The sequence below is a fragment of the Carlito syrichta genome, unplaced genomic scaffold, assembly GCF_000164805.1.
Source record: "Carlito syrichta isolate Samal-C Ts95f unplaced genomic scaffold, Tarsius_syrichta-2.0.1 Scaffold303023, whole genome shotgun sequence".
Taxonomy (NCBI): Eukaryota; Metazoa; Chordata; class Mammalia; order Primates; family Tarsiidae; genus Carlito; species Carlito syrichta.
Genome location: NW_007247119.1, coordinates 78,873 through 96,313, shown reverse-complemented (window position 1 = coordinate 96,313; position 17,441 = coordinate 78,873). Strand labels below are relative to the sequence as shown.

Sequence of the window (17,441 nt, the reverse complement as noted above, 5' to 3'; positions counted from 1 at the left end):
AAAAAAAAAAAAAAAAAAAAGAATCACCTTGTCACTCAATGGAATCTAAAAACTGTTAAGAGAGATGTCTCTGTTTAGGCATCTCTCTTTTTTACTGAGAAGCAAACTCTTTTTCAGAAGCTTCCCTTAGACCTTTGTTACACCCTACTTGACCATTCAAGTACCTGGCATTTTTAACTTCTATAATAGTAGGCTGACTCTGCTGTGAGCAGTAAAGAGCTGAAATTTTTGTCTGTTTTGCTGACTACTGTATCCTCAGCACCTAGGACAGTGCCAGATACTTGGTAAATATGTGGGATAAATGAATTAATAAATAATGAGAGAATGTTGTTAACATCCATAGTGTGCCACAGAAATAAACCTACACACAAGGACAAGTGAGTCTCCTGTCTTCTCCCTCTACTCTTACTATGTTGAACTAGCCCCTCCTGGTTGGGTCTCAGAATGAACCTTTAGGTTCCCAAGGAAGGACTCCCTACAACTTTTAGTAAGGGAGCATCAGACCTTGGGTAATTAGCACACTTGGCAACACTCTCCACCCAGCCCCTCTACTGTTAAGCCACCCCTCCTTTGTTTTTCTATCTACATGTACAAACTATAGACCAGATTTGAGTTTGGTCTTTAATTATTTTATGGAGCAATTGTGTTTTAAGTGACAGAGCATGGAATTTTTTATTCACTGCAATAAAAGTGGCTTCAGACTGCTGTTAGATGTCACTTCTGGTGTTTGCTAACTTTTTGGACTTGTGTGTAGGTTAGGAATGTTGAGAATGTGGGTATCAGACAGGTGCCCTAACCTTCCCAATGAAGCTGTCTCCTCAAAGCACTGGACAGCTGGGTTGATGACATAGCCATTTCTCATTTTTATCTGGTGACTAAACTGTGGTCTACTAAGCCGAACTAAACAACTGTATACTACTCTTCACCCCATAGTTGGTTTCCCTAGCCCCATTCTGGGTTAGGTTGCTGCTGACTAAAGCCATGTGCAGGAGACTGAACAAAAATTTAGAATTCCAAGTTTGATGTTTATGCCGAGAGACAGGTGTCTTTTCACTATTAATAATACATTATTCATATATTATGTCCTATATGGGACATTTAAAAAAGTTATGATACTTATCTTTGGGTTTGTTTCATCCACAGATATTGCCATTGGATCGTCATTTTGCCTCATTATTGTCAAGTACCTTATGTACTTCTAAATGTGGCAAATGAAAATATAGTTTCTCACTGAAAGAAATGACCACATGAATTAGATTTCCAATGTGTCCCATGTGTCTCCAATGGACAAGTTCCACTGAAATATGCAACCAAATTCTTCTCTTTACACTTGACTCCCTGGATACCATCTAATGTGCATACGTATTTGTTCCCTCTGATATATTTGCTGAACTTGTTGTAACTAGTACTACTTTTCATGAAAATGTTGGAAACTGTTCTTGGACATATTTCCATTAATATATATAGGCACTTAGATATTGTCTGGTCCAATAGGGTTTCATCTTTTTTCCTCCTAGCTTTTGTGGTAATAGAGTTCTTCATTTAATCTCATTGCCTTACTAGTCAATGACCCCTTTCTTTCAAGCACCTTGGATATAAATATATTTTTTAGGAGTGCAATCTTGTGCAAATTATGTGTAATCTTTTTGTGATTTGATTTCGTTATTGATAAAATGAGAGTGATAACAGTACTTCATCAGATTATCATGGGTAAATTAATTAATATATGTAAATGCTTAGAACAACAACCCTTCATGTTAGAACTATATTTATTTGGTCAATTGCAATCATTGGTTGGTTATGGATACAAAATCAACGAAAGCATTCTGTGAGTGTTAATTGACTGTATGGAATTTACAATAAAGCATGCTGCATTTATTATGTGAAAATTATGTGCTTCACATCCTTTATGTTAGTAAATTTTATGATAAGCTTATGTACAGATACATATGCACACAAATTTTTTGTTTTAAACGTTTACCATTTGGTAACACTGCCTCCACTTTTGTCCCTCAAGCTTATGGAAGGTCCTCTAGCATATGGATAGTGTCTGGATGTAGCTTGTAGCAGATGCTGTTGATATTCTACCCAGATCTCCTTTACTGGGCCAGTGCATCCATCTCCCAGCTGCTCTGGGTATTGGCTACTAATGACTCACACCTGTACTCTTCTTTAGAAGACTGCCCTTGGCTGACAGTAATTGCCCCAACCAAATATGTTTGGAAGATTATGAGATCAGACCCCCAACTCCTTCTGTTTCCCAAGGGTGGCTCATAGCCAATGACTACATAGGAATATAACAGCTCAGCCCTCTTGCCTTTGGAGTAGATAACTTCTGTGGTTCAGTCCATGTTCTAGAGTTCTTCATGGCATCAAGCCAAGGCTAGATTTCTGAAACTATATCTTTGCCTAGCTTCTTCCCCCATTCTAGCTTATTGCTTTCACTCCTGTTTTTTCCTGGCAGCACTCCATCTATTATCAGGTGTACAAGAAACACCATTTTAGGCCCTGCTTCTAGGGACCCTGACCTAAGATGCTGCTAATCTCAGTACCCCTGTTGTTTTCTTAGTTCCACCACCACTTATGCAACTAATTCTCTATATTAAATAATCTCTGGATTAAATTTCCTTTTTCTTTGTTTTCTTGTTTGGACCCTGTCTGATATGCATCAACCCTGCTCATATCTCATGTCTTCACATAGTTAACATCAAATGTCCTTGATTCTCTTATAGACCTTGTTATTTAGTATAATGATGACTATCCCTGATTTTAGGATCTGAAAATTAATTTCATAGTCTGAGTTGTTTGTACCTCCTTCCTTGGGTTGTTGTAAGAATTATATGAGCTGTTCTCTATAAAACACTTAGTACTGTATCTGGGATATAGGAAGTACTTAATAAATGGTAGCTATTTGGTTACTGATATTATTATTTTAAGAGATTTGCCCTGCCAAGTGAAGTGGTACGTGCCTGTGGTCCAAGCTACTTGGGAGGCTGAGGCAGGAGAATCACTGGAGTCCAGGAGTTTGAGTCCAGCCCTCACAACATACTGAGAACCCATCTCCCCCCGACCCCCAAAAGAGAGCTTTGCCCCACATTGGGTGAGATACTTATGTCTTATTCCTAGAGCACCTGATGAGCACCTCTTCTGTATTATAATCTTTGAGTTTTCTATTTCTCCCAGAATATATGAGCTTCTCAGTGTCATCCAGTGGTGTGTTAGCTCCCTGAAGGAGGAAAAGACCCTATATATAGCGTTTTCTTATTTCCGTAGGGAAAATAATCTCCCCCTGTCCGATTTCAAGCTACCAACATGATGCCACTGAATACAAAATTGGGGAGAGATACACACAGGTGGCCCTTGCCAGCCAGGGGACATCAACTCCAGTCCCCACTGTTTCTTTCCCTAACATTTAGCACAATATGTTGAACACAGGAGCTGGGTGTTCAGAATGATTAAAATAGAATTATTAGCTGGTTAGGACTTGCTCATATGTGGTAAATTGGTGAAATTCCTTGAAATCTGATTTTTGTTACCTAACCAACAGCACCCCATCTCTACACATTCATAACAAATTGCCCATCCTATTCATGAATCAAAGTAGTAAATGCAGTCAGTATGATGTAATGGGAAATGCCCATGCCATCCCTGGACAGGTTATCTACTAACTTAGATGCAAAGCTCAATTTTGAAATTTACTATGCACATGACTTGGGGTCACTCACTTTACCTCTTTTTGCCTCAGTTTCCTCAGAGAGTTGTAATGAATAATCTCTAAAGTTCCTTCTAGTCTCAAAATGTGTAACGCCTAATTAGTATATATTTTATTCTCTCATTTTATTCTTTCCTGTATTGATCTTTTGAGTTATACATTATGCCAGATATTGGAAATACGAAGAGGAATAAGTCGTGCTCTGGCCAATGAGGATCTCAATGTACTTTATTTGTTTATTTATTTTTTGAGTTGAAGTCTTACCCTGTTGCCCAGGCTGGAGTGCAGTGGCATGCTCCCGGCCACCACAGCCTTGACCTGCTGGGCTCAGGCTTCCAAGTAGTGGAAACTACAGGTGTACGCCACCACGCCCAGCTAGTTTTTTGATTTATTGTAGAGACGAGGTCTCACTAAGTTGCCCAGCCTGGCTTCAAACCCCTGGACTCAGGCAATCCTCTCATTTCGGCCTCCCGAAGTGCTGGGATTACAGGCTGGAGCCACCGAGCCCAGCCTCAATGTGTTTTTGTAAGCATCTCACTCATCTCATTGAGACCATGATGTGCGCTTTTGGCATGTTGTTCTTTCCCATGGGTTATGAACCCAAATTGATTTATACAAACGTACCAAAGGCAAAAATTTTATTTGTTCAAAATGTTAGCACTTTGATGCATTAGAGTTACTGTGTTAATAACTCTCTAGATGAAGTTAAACAAGGCTGTCCCAATCAGCAAGCAGTTCTATTAAAAAGTATCACCGACTGAGCGCAGTGGCTCAAGCCAGTATTTCCCGCACTTTGGGAAGCTGAGGTGAGGGGATTGCCTGAGCCCACGGGTTTGAGAACTGCCTGGGCAACATGGCGAGACCTCATCTTTACAATAAATTAAAAAATTAGCCAGGCGTGGTAGTGCGTGCCTATAGTTCCGGTTACTTGGAAGGCTGAGGCAGAAGGTTTATGCCAGAGCCCAGCTAGTCGATGCCGGAGCCCAGCAGGTCAATGCTGGGGTGGCCATGTGTGTGCCACTGCACTCCCGCCTGGGCGGCGGAGTGAGACTCCAACTCAAAAAATAAAACAAACAAACAAACAAAAAGTATCACCAATCTAGTGTTAATGGTATCGAAGCCGGCTCGGTGGCTCAGCCTGTAATCCCGCGCCTTTGGGAGACTGGATGAGTGGATTGCCTGAGCCCGCCTGGGATGTGTGATTGGGTGAGTGGATTGCCTGAGCCCGCCTGGGCGGCAAGACCTCATCTCTATAATAAATCAAGAAATCAGCCGGGCGTGGTAGCGCATTCTGGCTGTAATTCCGGCTACTTGGAAGGCTGAGGCAGAAGGATCGCCAGAGCCCAGCAGGTCGAGGCTGCGGTGGCCAGGAGTGGCCACTGCACTCCAGTCTGGGCGACAGAGTGAGACTCCAACTCAAAAAAAAAAATGGTATGGAAAGAAGCTTTAGTGGACATCTAAGTCACACTGCTCCCTGAGTTAGGTTCAGACTTGATTTGTGGAGAGTGTAGTTCATTTAGGACTATTAAGCAAAGTCTGAAAATGTATTTTCACTTCCGTTTAAGTCCAGAAAGTATTCATCCTGCTTCTCTCTTAGACATTTTGATGTGAAAGTCATGAAGAATGGGCTGGGCTCAGTGGCTCAGCCTGTATTCCCAGCACTTTGGGAGGCCGAGGCAAGTGGATTGCCCATGGGTTCAAGACCAGCTCAGGCAATTTTATGAGACTTCATCTCTACAATAAACCAAAAAATTAACCAGGCATGGTAGCACACGCCTATAGTTCCAGCTGCTTGGAAGGATTGCCGAAGCCCAGCAGGTCGACGCTTGGGTGGCCATGAGTGTGCCACACACTCCTGCCTGGGCAATCGAGTGAGACTCCAACTCATAAAAAAGAAAAAAGAAAGTCATGAAGAATGATGTTTTTAAAAGGAAATTTCTTTTGTTTTTAACAGGGGCTGATACTATCCGGAAATACTGGAGCCGCTACTACCAAGGATCTCAAGGGGTAATATTTGTATTAGACAGTGCCTCTTCAGAGGATGATTTAGAAACTGCTAGAAATGAACTGCACTCAGCTCTTCAGCACCCACAGTTATGCACTTTACCCTTTTTAATATTGGCCAATCATCAAGACAAGCCAGCAGCTCGCTCAGTTCAAGAGGTATGTCTCATTAACGTGACAACTCTTTGTCTACCTTGTTGTGCTTTTGCTGCTACATTGGCATCTAGGAAGATGCATTTAAGTAGGAATATTCTGGTTATGCTGTTTTCAACATGAAACCTTTGTTTTCTTAGGAAGCAGAAAGCCTATATCAATCTGATAGCACTTGTTTACATACTTAACCCTACTTGGAGAGCACATATTGTTTTTTAGCTGTTTAGCAAAAGCTAGACGATGTTTCTGGTGATTTTTCTCTTCTATTTTGAATGACTAAAGACCTGGTTATTTAACACTTTTTGAACCTGCTGAGTTTGTTTATTCTCTTCTTCTCTAGCTTTTCAAGAAATGCACCGTGCATATTACCATGTGTGTTCTTTACTCTCTGAAATGCTCACTGATGACTAGGAGCAAGGGTCCTATTTCCTAATCGGCCAGGTTGAAAATTGATCTTATCTTGCAAGTTCCATGCTACAAAATAACATTTTAACACAGACCCACTGCTTATCTTCCTTGTTTAATTTCATTTCTTAGTTTGTATCTATCCTATAAAAGCGTGAGACTTAATTCTTTTGATTCATGGTACTAAAGTAATGGGATATGTGAATAGTTTTTCAAACTTAAATTATAGCAAATTATAATATAAATACAGTGAAATCAAAACTCTTGATCTATTCCTTTACAAGTGTAACTTTCAGGATATGTTTTCCCCTCTCCTTCAAAAATTGTGTGCTTCTTTAATGACTTTGGAATAAATAAGATGATAATAGGAACGATATTATCCTTTAGTTGGAAAAATAGTGTGTGACCCATGCAAATAGTCTTGTTCCTGTGACTGACTTCTCACCTGAAAAATGAGAATAATGCAATTTATTATGATAAGTGAATGGGATTAATTTGGATAATTTACTTTGAAATTTAAAGTACTAAGTGGGAGAGGAACCCATAGAGAGAGTTTTTACTGAAGTTTTAGAAAATAGTAAAGAAAGCAAGGATTTGTTATTAAACAAACAGCGCTCATGCCTGTTTTTAGTTGCCTCATTCAGCATTAAGTAATTATCAGCTTGTTTCTTTGTACATATTGGAAAATACTTTATGGATTATAAATATTAAATAAGTAAGTAAAAAAGAGCAATACAAATTTATTCAGAAAGTAATGAATGTACAGATCTTCAGCATTATAATTGTAGTGCCTCCTGATCTGTTCTTAAAACCTTAAGTAAATTTTTCTTAACTTCTCAGCATCAGTTTTTCAGTCTGTAGAATGGATATAATAGTATGTAAAGATAGGTAGTATGAGTGTTAAATCAGATAATAAATATAAGGTCCTTTGCTGAAAATTCATTATTGTGATATTCATTGTGGAAAGTATGGTAAAATATATGTGTATTACAGAATACCTGTAGACAATATAATGTATATATAATATATATACTATATACAGGTATTAATACAGCATATAAGACAGATATAAGTGCCATAACTTCAAATCACTTTCTTAAAGTTACGTGCAATATCTGAAAGAGATTTCCTTTTCTTTTTGCCCTTAAAGTTAAGAAGCTGTTTAGTTATTTTCCTTAGACATCATATAATTGAAAATAATGTATTTTTTAAGCCTAACATATGACTCATGGTAACCCTCCATGGTAATTAAAGACTGTCACATTGAATAAAGGAATCTTCTAGCAATTAATTGCTTCTGAGTATTCCTTGTGTGTATTGGCTGGCTGTCTCTCCCAGGTAAAGGGCAAATATCTTTCCCCCCCTTTTTGTGATTCATCTTTTAGCAAGACAGATGGCTGTAAATGTAGAGTAGTCATAGATATGGTTTGAAAATGATTCTAAACTTGTATATACTAGAGCATATGTGACTGTGACTTTCTTTTTTATTTGTATCCATTTTAAATTAACTTTTCTCCAAGTTTTGCTTGTAATGGAATTTGCATAATACCATTTTGAGGACTGCTTTAAGTAAATCATGTTCCCTATGATTGTATAAACACATACCATACAGGTGCATGTTAACATTTTAGACAGCTTTAATGGATACATGGGCAAATTCCATTATAGGTCTTGAAGTTTCTGGAAGCATAATGAAGTGCTCATAGTTACTTTGGGTTTGGCCCAAAAAGAAAAGGAAGCTTCTTAGATCTTTCTCATTTCTTGATGACAAAGAGGTTTTTCTGTATAGTGTGTAGTAATGCCTTATCTAAATATTCTCAAGAATGTTTTATGAATTAAATCAATACCTTATTGTTAGCATAAAAATAGAGTTGTGGAACTGAATCTTAAATGTTTAGTAAACAATAACCTCAAAACAGTTGGGAGCAGTCATGGGTGGAAGAGAGGGTAGAAACTTGAAAAGTGAGCCAAGTCCCTTTTTAATTGAAATACATTTAGAAGTGGTCGTATTTTTATTGTTCTTTCTTTCATAAAGGTATTCCACACTTTGTGCCCTATTGCTGATAACCATTTTTATTCATTTACACCTGCTATTTTGTATGCATTTTATGGGATTTCCATATGTTAAAAAGATGGTGTTTTGGTCTATAAATTCCTTGTGAGTTTTTACCAAAATTCCATTCTTTCAGAATCAAGTAGGGTGCCTTCAGGTTTACCAAAAAGCTCTGGCTTTGATGCAATTTAGAAAAGACAATGAGTCACAAAAGCTTATTGGTTCTTCTTTTCTCTTTGCTGAAATCTTATGCTTAATGCAGAAAACTATGCAATTATTTATCTTGTCACTAGAATAAAACTTTATGAACTCACTTATTTCTTAATGAGGATATCAGGATATTGTTGACTTCAGAAGTGGGTAGAAGCCTGTGAAATCTAAAGGAGAAAGCTGAATTATCAGTGGGATTCCAACAGAGGATAAAAATCATTAGGAAATTATATGTTTAGTCCCCTCCCCTACTATGAGAGTTGCTATGTTTGTGTGGAGCACTGATTTAAGAAATGAAGACAATGGTTAAAATTACTGTGTAATCTACAGACAGAGGGCAACATGCACAATTATTTTGTTGCTCTTTCAGAAGCAAGTAGAGTCTTGTACGTTGCATATTTTTATTTTTGTATTAATATACCTGGTAATGACCTGTGTTTAACTTGCTAGAAATTTAAGATTTAAGAACTGATAGTGGAAACATGTATTTTTAAACAAATAAGCTTTTTCTTTAAAAAAAAAAAAAAAAAGAATCTGCAAAACACTGGGAAAAAGAACACCCTTTACATACTGTCTGAAAGCCAAGCAAGTCTTGCAACAGATGTTTGTTGTATTCACTTTGGGGAGGTGTAGTTACCACAGTTTTCCAGAATTTACTCATATCAACTATTTTTTTCTATAGAAAACACATTAGAAAAATCTATAATTATGTCAAGTGGCCCATCTGATACATTAGGGAAAATTCTGGTCTAATTTAAATGATAAAGCTATAAAATGAGAGAAATCTTAAGGGTAAATAGGTTAGGTTTTTATTTGTATTGAATTGTAATTGTATCTAATTTGTTTTACAACTCCCATAGGAGAGCATACTTCAGTTCTGAAGTTATTTAATAGATCAGGAGGATTTTATGAGAAGTTACGTTGATATAATAGCCAATAAATGTAATCCTATTTTCCCTCTACACAGTTGCTGATTGTGATTCTTTTACCTCCTGGTTTTTAAAAATCTTATTTTCATTTTATTGGGTGTTACTACGTCTTGTAAAATGACACATTGTGTTAACTTGAAAGAAATAGTCTATATTTTCAGCATTCTTATCTGATTTGATATCTGTTCATATCCTTAATCCAAAGTATTTAACTTTTTCAGAAATAGTACATCAAAATTACATTAAAGTGGATATTAATTGAGGACTATGAAAACTGTGAAATAGAATTTGAATTAGAATTAGTTTGAATTACTGTGTTGGTTCCATGGCTCATTAATTGTAGCACAGGAAAATACAGCTTCTAAATTAGGGTATCCATATTAAAGTTAAAATTTGTGATCAGGCCATTTCTCAATTTTCATGCAATTGTAATTCAATTTGTTATTTTGATATGCACAGAACTTGGTGTTATATTTGAAAAGAATAAATATAAATGTGAGAAGATTATTTTAGTATTTTTATAATAATATAGTATAAGCATTGCTAGTTTTTTTTAGACCATGTTTTATTTTGGTTATAAATATTCAGTTTTTTTTAACAATACATTTAATACTTTGTCATGAAAAGTTTGTTTAGTTCTCACTTTTTAGTACATATATATCTCCTGGAAGAGGGTGCTAGCATATTTTTATTGTATTTATCATTTAATTATAATTACTTGTTTATAGATGATTATTTCTAAATTGTATATTCTTTTTCCTTTCTACAAAGGATCAGACAGTTTTGAAAGATTAAAATGTTGAACAGTACATGTCCTTAAATAATAAACTATAGTGTTAAATGTTATTGTTTCATAACATCAGTTCTCTTTTGGAAGCTCTATGAAGTAATGAGTATCTTCTCTGATTTTGCATGAGAGACTTCTTATTAGAAAATGCAGAGCAGTGTTTTAATTATGTAAAACACTTGGAATAATTTAATATTACTTTCTTTAAATGGAGAGAAACATGTGTGTGTATTTGTAAAATAATCATTGGACAATGTCGTATACTTTAAATCTTAAGAGTTTTCCAAGTATCTTGACCTGCCTTTTGGCAGCATTTTGGAATACTGATTGGATTTCACATGGAGCAGTGTACATACCTTTGGTGTGAGCAGTTTGAAAACTCCCTTATGGGACGTAGACTTATTTTAAAATGATATGAGAGATACAAATTATTTTTTATTCATTCCTTACAGATGTACTCTATGCTGTTACAATTAAATCTTAGGGAAACACTGAGAGGGTTTGGAAGTCAGTTTTCCACTGAATGACTCAGTTATCTCTTGTAAATGTTTACTAATCTGTAAGAAAAGCTGAATTAACAATCATTTTATTAATTACAAAGCTGTTATTATAAGTATAGTTTAAAAAGCAACTTTTAAGATGAGCGTTGAAACAGTCAGAATCTTTTATTTATTATATATTCCTTCTTTTTATATGAATTCCTTGAGAAAAGTAATTTGTATACTTGATTTCCTTGATTTGCTAGCCATCTTGATCTCACCATTCTTCTCTCTGTAAACCTGTGTTTCTTGCATCCGCTAGGCAATATGATGAGAATGTGCTTTGTCTACTGAAAATGAAATTTCCATTAACAAATATGTTGCATAGGAAAGGTTCATTTTATCAACAAAATTATTTAGGCGGGGGTAATAAAGTAATACATTTCAAAATATGATATGTTCTCTTGTAAAACTCCCATTCCTTTTTACCGTCTCCCTTTATTCAGTCACATACATAGCTTCATCTTAGGTAAAGTTTGAAAATTTGAAACCTCTTTAATTATTACTTACATTTATTTTCTACATCTAGACTTTTCATTGTCTTAGTCTCCCGCTTTTACTTCTGCAGGGCTTTTTAGAGCTTCCTAATAGTTTCTATCCCCAGATCTTCCCCTTCTCCCTATTTCTCAGACCAGAAAGAACAAACTTCCCATCTATTTTTCATCATACCTATATTCAGAGCCTTCTAATATTAAAAGTCTTCTAATTCCTTCTGGAATCAAATGGCACTCCACAGATCTTGTATGTTAATATGCTTTGTAATTGGATTCCTTGTTCTTTGCCCATTCATGCTCCTCTCCCATTCACTATTCCTATTTCCCACCTCAAGACTGTGTGTCACATCAGGAAGTCTTCCTGAATGCCCATGTCTGAGCTAGGTGCCCTTTTCTGATTTCCCCTGACTCCCTGGATTATCCAAATCATGATATTCGAATTTTGCCTAACAACTTTTCTGTCCACCCCTTACGATTTTTTTTTGATTTGGAGTCTCACTCTGTCACCCAGACTGGAGTGCAGATCTGCTGGACTCCGGCAATCCTTCCACCTCAGCTTTCCAAGTAGCTGGAACTACAGGTGTACGCTACCACGCCCGGCTAATTTTTTGGTTTATTGTAGAGATGAGGCCTCGCCAAGTTGCCCAGGCGAATCTCGAACCTGCGAGCTCAGGCAATCCACTCACCTCAGCCTCCCAAAGTGCTGGGATTACAGGCTGAGTCACTGAACCCAGCTCCTCTTACGATTTTAAGGTCCTTAAAGAATAGGAATTATGGCTTGTTTGTGTCTTTGTGTTCTTTATATAGTCACTCCTCCATATCCATGGGTTCTACATCTATGGGTTCAACCAACCTCAGATTGAAAATATTCAGAGAAAAAACTGTGTCTGTACTGAATATAAACAGACTTTTTTCTTGTCATTGTTTTATAAACAATATAGTATAACAACTATTTACATAGCATTTATAGTGTATTAGATATTGTAAGTATTCTAGAGATGATTTAAACTATATGGGAGTATGTGTATAAGTTCTATGCAAATACTATGCCATTTTATACAAGGGACTTGAGGATCCTCAGATTTTGTTATCCATGAAAAGTCCTGGAGCCGATCCTCCATGGATACCAAGGAATGACTGTATTTTGTTTGAGTGACTACCTCTGAGTCTTATAACACTTGCTTTCTTTCCTGCTGACTTCATGCCATCAACTTTATCCAGATTTTCCTATTCTCTCTTTACTCAGTCCAACTCATTTATTTTCATTCTTGAATATAAAAATTTTTCTTTTCTTCTACACCAAAGCTGACCTTTGAATATTGTTCACAACCATATTTTCCATGAGTCTTCACTGCTCTATTCATGTTAATACATAGTTTTAAAAAGCTTTAACCTGTTAATTGTCATATTTACAAATGTTTAATTTTGTGTATTTTTATGTCCTTCTGTTTGTGTCTGTCCACTTGAGAACCTTGTTTAACAGTATATCAGGTTACTATGTACTTTCCAAAATCCCCCATAGAAAGTAGCAGGGCATCTTGACTGAATAATATTCTTTTAATATTTGTTGAAATAATTGTATTTGATTTATAGAGCTTATTGTATTTGCTACCATCAAAACCTATCTTTTACTATTAATATTTAGCACATATAGATTGGTATATATGAAGCTCTATAGAAATATAACTGAGATGGTTTTAAAGTAATGAATTCAATTTAATAAACAAATTAATTAACCTTTTACTTAATAAAAATAATGTAATAAAATTACATTAGTGAAACTTAGAATTTTTTAAATTTCTTATATTTAATACTCTTTCATTGTATATATATTTTAAAATTTTATAATAATGAATTATAACTAGTAAAGTTAGGGACTGATGTTATGCAAATGATATTATTTGGTTTCATTCTGGTTTTTTTGAAGCAATATGGTTGTAATGGTGATCTTCACATTTTATATCTGTATTTAAATCTTATATTTTATAAGATTGGTATTTCGTTAATCTTCATTTAACAAAGGCAGTGACTGATCTGAGGCAAAAGTTTAAGGTACTTTTTTCTTGGCCCTTAGTTCCTTTTATTTTTTTGTTATTTTTTTTAATGCAAAAGAAAACTCAGCCACTACACATTCCATAGCTTACAAAGTTAATAAAACATTTGTCGAGTTAAATTAATTTGAAGATAGACACATAGTTAATGTCAGTAAGCGTCTTTGAAGATAAAAAGCACAATAAGCGTTAGTTATTATCATTATGATAATTATTATCATTATTATTATTACATAGTGTCTGCTTAAAAATACCCTTGGTTGCTCTGGGATGGCTGAGACTAATGAGAGGGGTTAATCTGCTGGATTTTATCCAAAACTAAGGATTTGAGACATAATACATGAGTAGTTTTTTTATTCTTAATAGATCAAAAGATATGTTTATTTATTCTTACCCCTAAAAAACGAAGAAAAAAAAAACTTTCCTATTGATTCTGTAATGCAGAAACATTAGTTTGAATGTTTTCTTATTTAATCTCTAGAAAGATATTTGAAGAGTAAATATAGTTCTTCATAAAAGTCTCTGAAAACTTAAGCATTAATTTTTAGTCAAAAACCTTTATCTCTTAGTTAACTATTTCTGAGTTGTAGAGCACTCAGAATTATAATTTTTACATATTAAAAAGAGAATGCAGCATAATTATGGGGAAAATATAAAATTTTTATTTTTACTAGAATGAGAAATTATATTTTGGGGAAGTTATAAAAATAACCTTAACTAATTACATAAATTAACACCAGTAAGAATATCTTAAGGAGGATTCTTTAGAGAGAAGACTTAGGATTAAGAAAATTCTTCACAAGATATTACAGAGATTATCATCACAAGTCACAGAGATGAAAGAAATATTGAAACATTTTAACAGGCCAATGTATGAAAGTCAAATGTACCCCCAGCCTCATAATCAGTAAGGCATTAGTGACATGTCTGAAGAAGACATTCCCTAATATTATTGCAAATTAAGTAATAAAAGACCTCAAGAGAATGAAAAGAGAAAAGGTGCCTGGAGCCAATGAATTACAATTGACAACCTAAAGGCAGTTGAAGAACCAATTGCTAGAGTGATTGCAAAGCTATTCATAATGTGCAGCAGACAGAGCACACCAGAAAGCTGGAACAATGCCTTCAGTTCAGCAATATTGCTTCAAAAGAATGGAAAGAGGGGAACGGGAAGAGCCACTGACCCTGAGACCAATTTCCAGGCAGCTGCACAAACTATATACTGTAATTAAAGGTTTTGACCAGTAATCACAGCAAAGCCAGACTACAGAAAGTCTGGGGAACCAGCAAGGTTTATAATGAGGCAGACATCCTTAACTTAAAGCATGGAAAAAGCAGGTAAGAAAACCAGTCCATTTCTGGCAGTGACTTTGAAAAGCTCTGCTGTTAGTACAAATATGAAAATCACATATTTTTGGCCACTTTCTTCTAAGAACAAAAACATGTAATGAAAGATACCTGCTTTCATCTTTCAAGATGAATAGAATACTCTGCTACTTAGAAACCAGCATTTTTTCCTTGCCACTTTATTTTTTCTTTACCTGTGAATTGCATGTGCCTTTGATGAAAACAATGAACGCACCATGTACAATGGTACATATAATAGACTAAATGTAACTTAGAAGAGGCTACTCTTTCAGTATACATAGGCTCTGACAGAAATGAACTAATCCACACCTGAGTAATTTGCCTATAAAGCCTCCTTTAGCTTTTGTTTACTAGTATCTACAATCTCTCATTCTTTTTCTTCCTTTAGCAGTATCTCTTCATGTAGAATTTTACATTCAACCATGACTCTATCATTTAAATATTCACATAGCCCTTTGAATATTTATATCTTGAGAAAAGGGTTATCTAGTAGTTTCATATGAAGGTATGTTGCAGACTTTCAATACTAGCAAGAATATGTTCAACAAGGGTCTAAGGATGAAAAACAGCATCTCATTTTTGAGGGTACCACTTAATTTTCACCTCGCTGGGCCTATTATGGTCTTTGCTATGTTTGAAATCACAGTATCTAATAGTGAAGTGGGAATTAACCTTTTTTTACTAGAAACTATAAAGTCTAAATTTATATTCATATAAACCTTTGACAACAAAAAATTTATAGATTTTTCTATTACTGGGTTATGAAGAGTCAAGTAGGGTTTCATTTTGTTGTACTTAGACTTATAATTTAACATGTCCAAGTGTCTGGATTCAGTTGTTCTAAGTACAGTGTACAGAGATTGAGTTTAGTTCATGTTATGCCTGAAGTAAGACTATGGGGTTTTAGAAGAATTCTCTGTAAAGACTGTTTAAACATTAAATAACTCCATAAAATAACTGGAATTGTTTTCATAGATGGGAAGTTAAACTAGTTGAGCCTTATGAGAAGAAAGTTCTACATATGAACTATGAAATAACTTGCAGATTGCATAGAACAATGTAATTTTAACAGGTAGAATTTATAAGACATTACTTATTTTTAGAGTATGGTTATGACTAATTATTTGTCAAGCCAAAACAAGTCTTTATTGAAAAGGGCCAGAATGGAAAATCTAGATAATTTGTATACAGTTTAGACAAGGAGAACAAAGAAATAATAATAAGTGAAAATAAGAGCTGAGCAGGGGAACCCTTAAAGAACAGCTGGTTAAAGAGTTACAATTGTTAACTGTGCTATAAAAGAAAGATATTCACTCATGCTTTTGCATATTTCATTGAAGAGAAGATTGAATAATCATTAGAGGGATCCTGAAACATAGGTCAAAAGGATCTTGAAATACTGGTATAATTTATACACTCTAAATAGTATTGTTATTACTTATTGTTATTATCATGGAAAGGCAGATCATTGTGCCCAGACAAATGCTCCAATTTTCCAAAACATGAAAGCGCAAGTTCTCTTGAAAGAACACCTATTCTTTCTTGTTATATATATATATATATACAGATTTACCTTTTATTCAGTTCTAGTATAGTTTAATTTAAAGTGGTACTTGTCAAATTTATTGAAAAGTTGTCTAAATATTTGAATTATTTAAATGTGAGTTATTTAATTTGCAGAGTCATAAATGTAGAAATATGTGTTTCTGCATGTTTTGGACAATAAAAAAGCAGGATACCAATTCTCCACATTTTTATATTAACTTTGATATTTTTCTTTAATTAAGCATAAACGTAAACATCTTACTGTTTTTTTCTCAATTAACATTGGCTTTTCAATGACTTTTTATATTACTAAGCAAATTAAGCTCATTTTCTAAGTGGAAAAAAAGGAAAACACACTTTAAGGTAAGACATGAGGTCACCAGGTTGCTTGAGCCATGTTTATTATTGTTAACCGAAATTTTTTAGTCCTGTGACTATCTCTTTTATACTTGACCAGAAGCTCTTTGTTTTCTTATGACATTATTATTTAAAACTGTATTAGCACAGTTTTCTGCTCTAGGGGAATACAGCCTTTCTTTAATGATTCTGAATGTTGTAATATCCCTTTAATTATTTAGAACGTTAGTTCTAACAGTGTAAACACAGGAAGTATGGAGTAGTTTGTTGAATTTGTACTAACTCTGAGGCCCTAGTCATTGCTTTTTGATAAAACATGCAGTAGGAATCTGTGATTTTGTATTTTCACCTTGTAAAAGTGGAATACAATAATTCTAATTCTTTTATTACTTTTTTGTATTTAGATTCTTGTTAGTCAAGTTTTTGTCATATGGGTTTTTAGACCTAGTAGTGCTAAACTGGATAAAGTATACTATTTAAAGTTATGTCATGTTTTTAAGATGTTAAAGCAATAGATATGACTATAATTCCTGTGTTTCACCAGAGTTATTTTTAGAATAGCTCTTCTCTAAATATGTATAAGTTTGGTCCATCTTCTATCAGTTAAGATTATATGATTAACATGCTGCAGAAAATGTATTTTTATCATTTCCACTTGGCTCTCCATGTAGCATCACATAATCTTTAAAATTTTAATTTTATTTTAATAATCTGAATGGGCTGGGCTCGGTGGCCTAGCCTGTAATCCCAGCACTTTGGGAGGCCAAGGTGAGAGGATTGCCTGAGCCCGTGGGTTCGAGACCCGCCTGGGCAACTTGAGGAGACCTCATCTCT

General features: G+C 34.9%; 1 protein-coding gene across 1 annotated transcript in view; it reads left to right on the top strand.

Annotated features, from left to right (window-relative positions):
- The window catches only part of ARL15 (ADP ribosylation factor like GTPase 15), a 220,267-nt gene extending 206,477 nt beyond the window's left edge, over positions 1 to 13,790 (top strand). The window contains exons 4-5 of the mRNA XM_008057476.2: positions 5,667 to 5,875; positions 13,704 to 13,790. Coding sequence (XP_008055667.2) covers positions 5,667 to 5,875; positions 13,704 to 13,790 — 296 coding nt within the window. The remainder of the gene's footprint in view (positions 1 to 5,666; positions 5,876 to 13,703) is intronic.
- Positions 13,791 to 17,441: the final 3,651 nt, after the last annotated feature.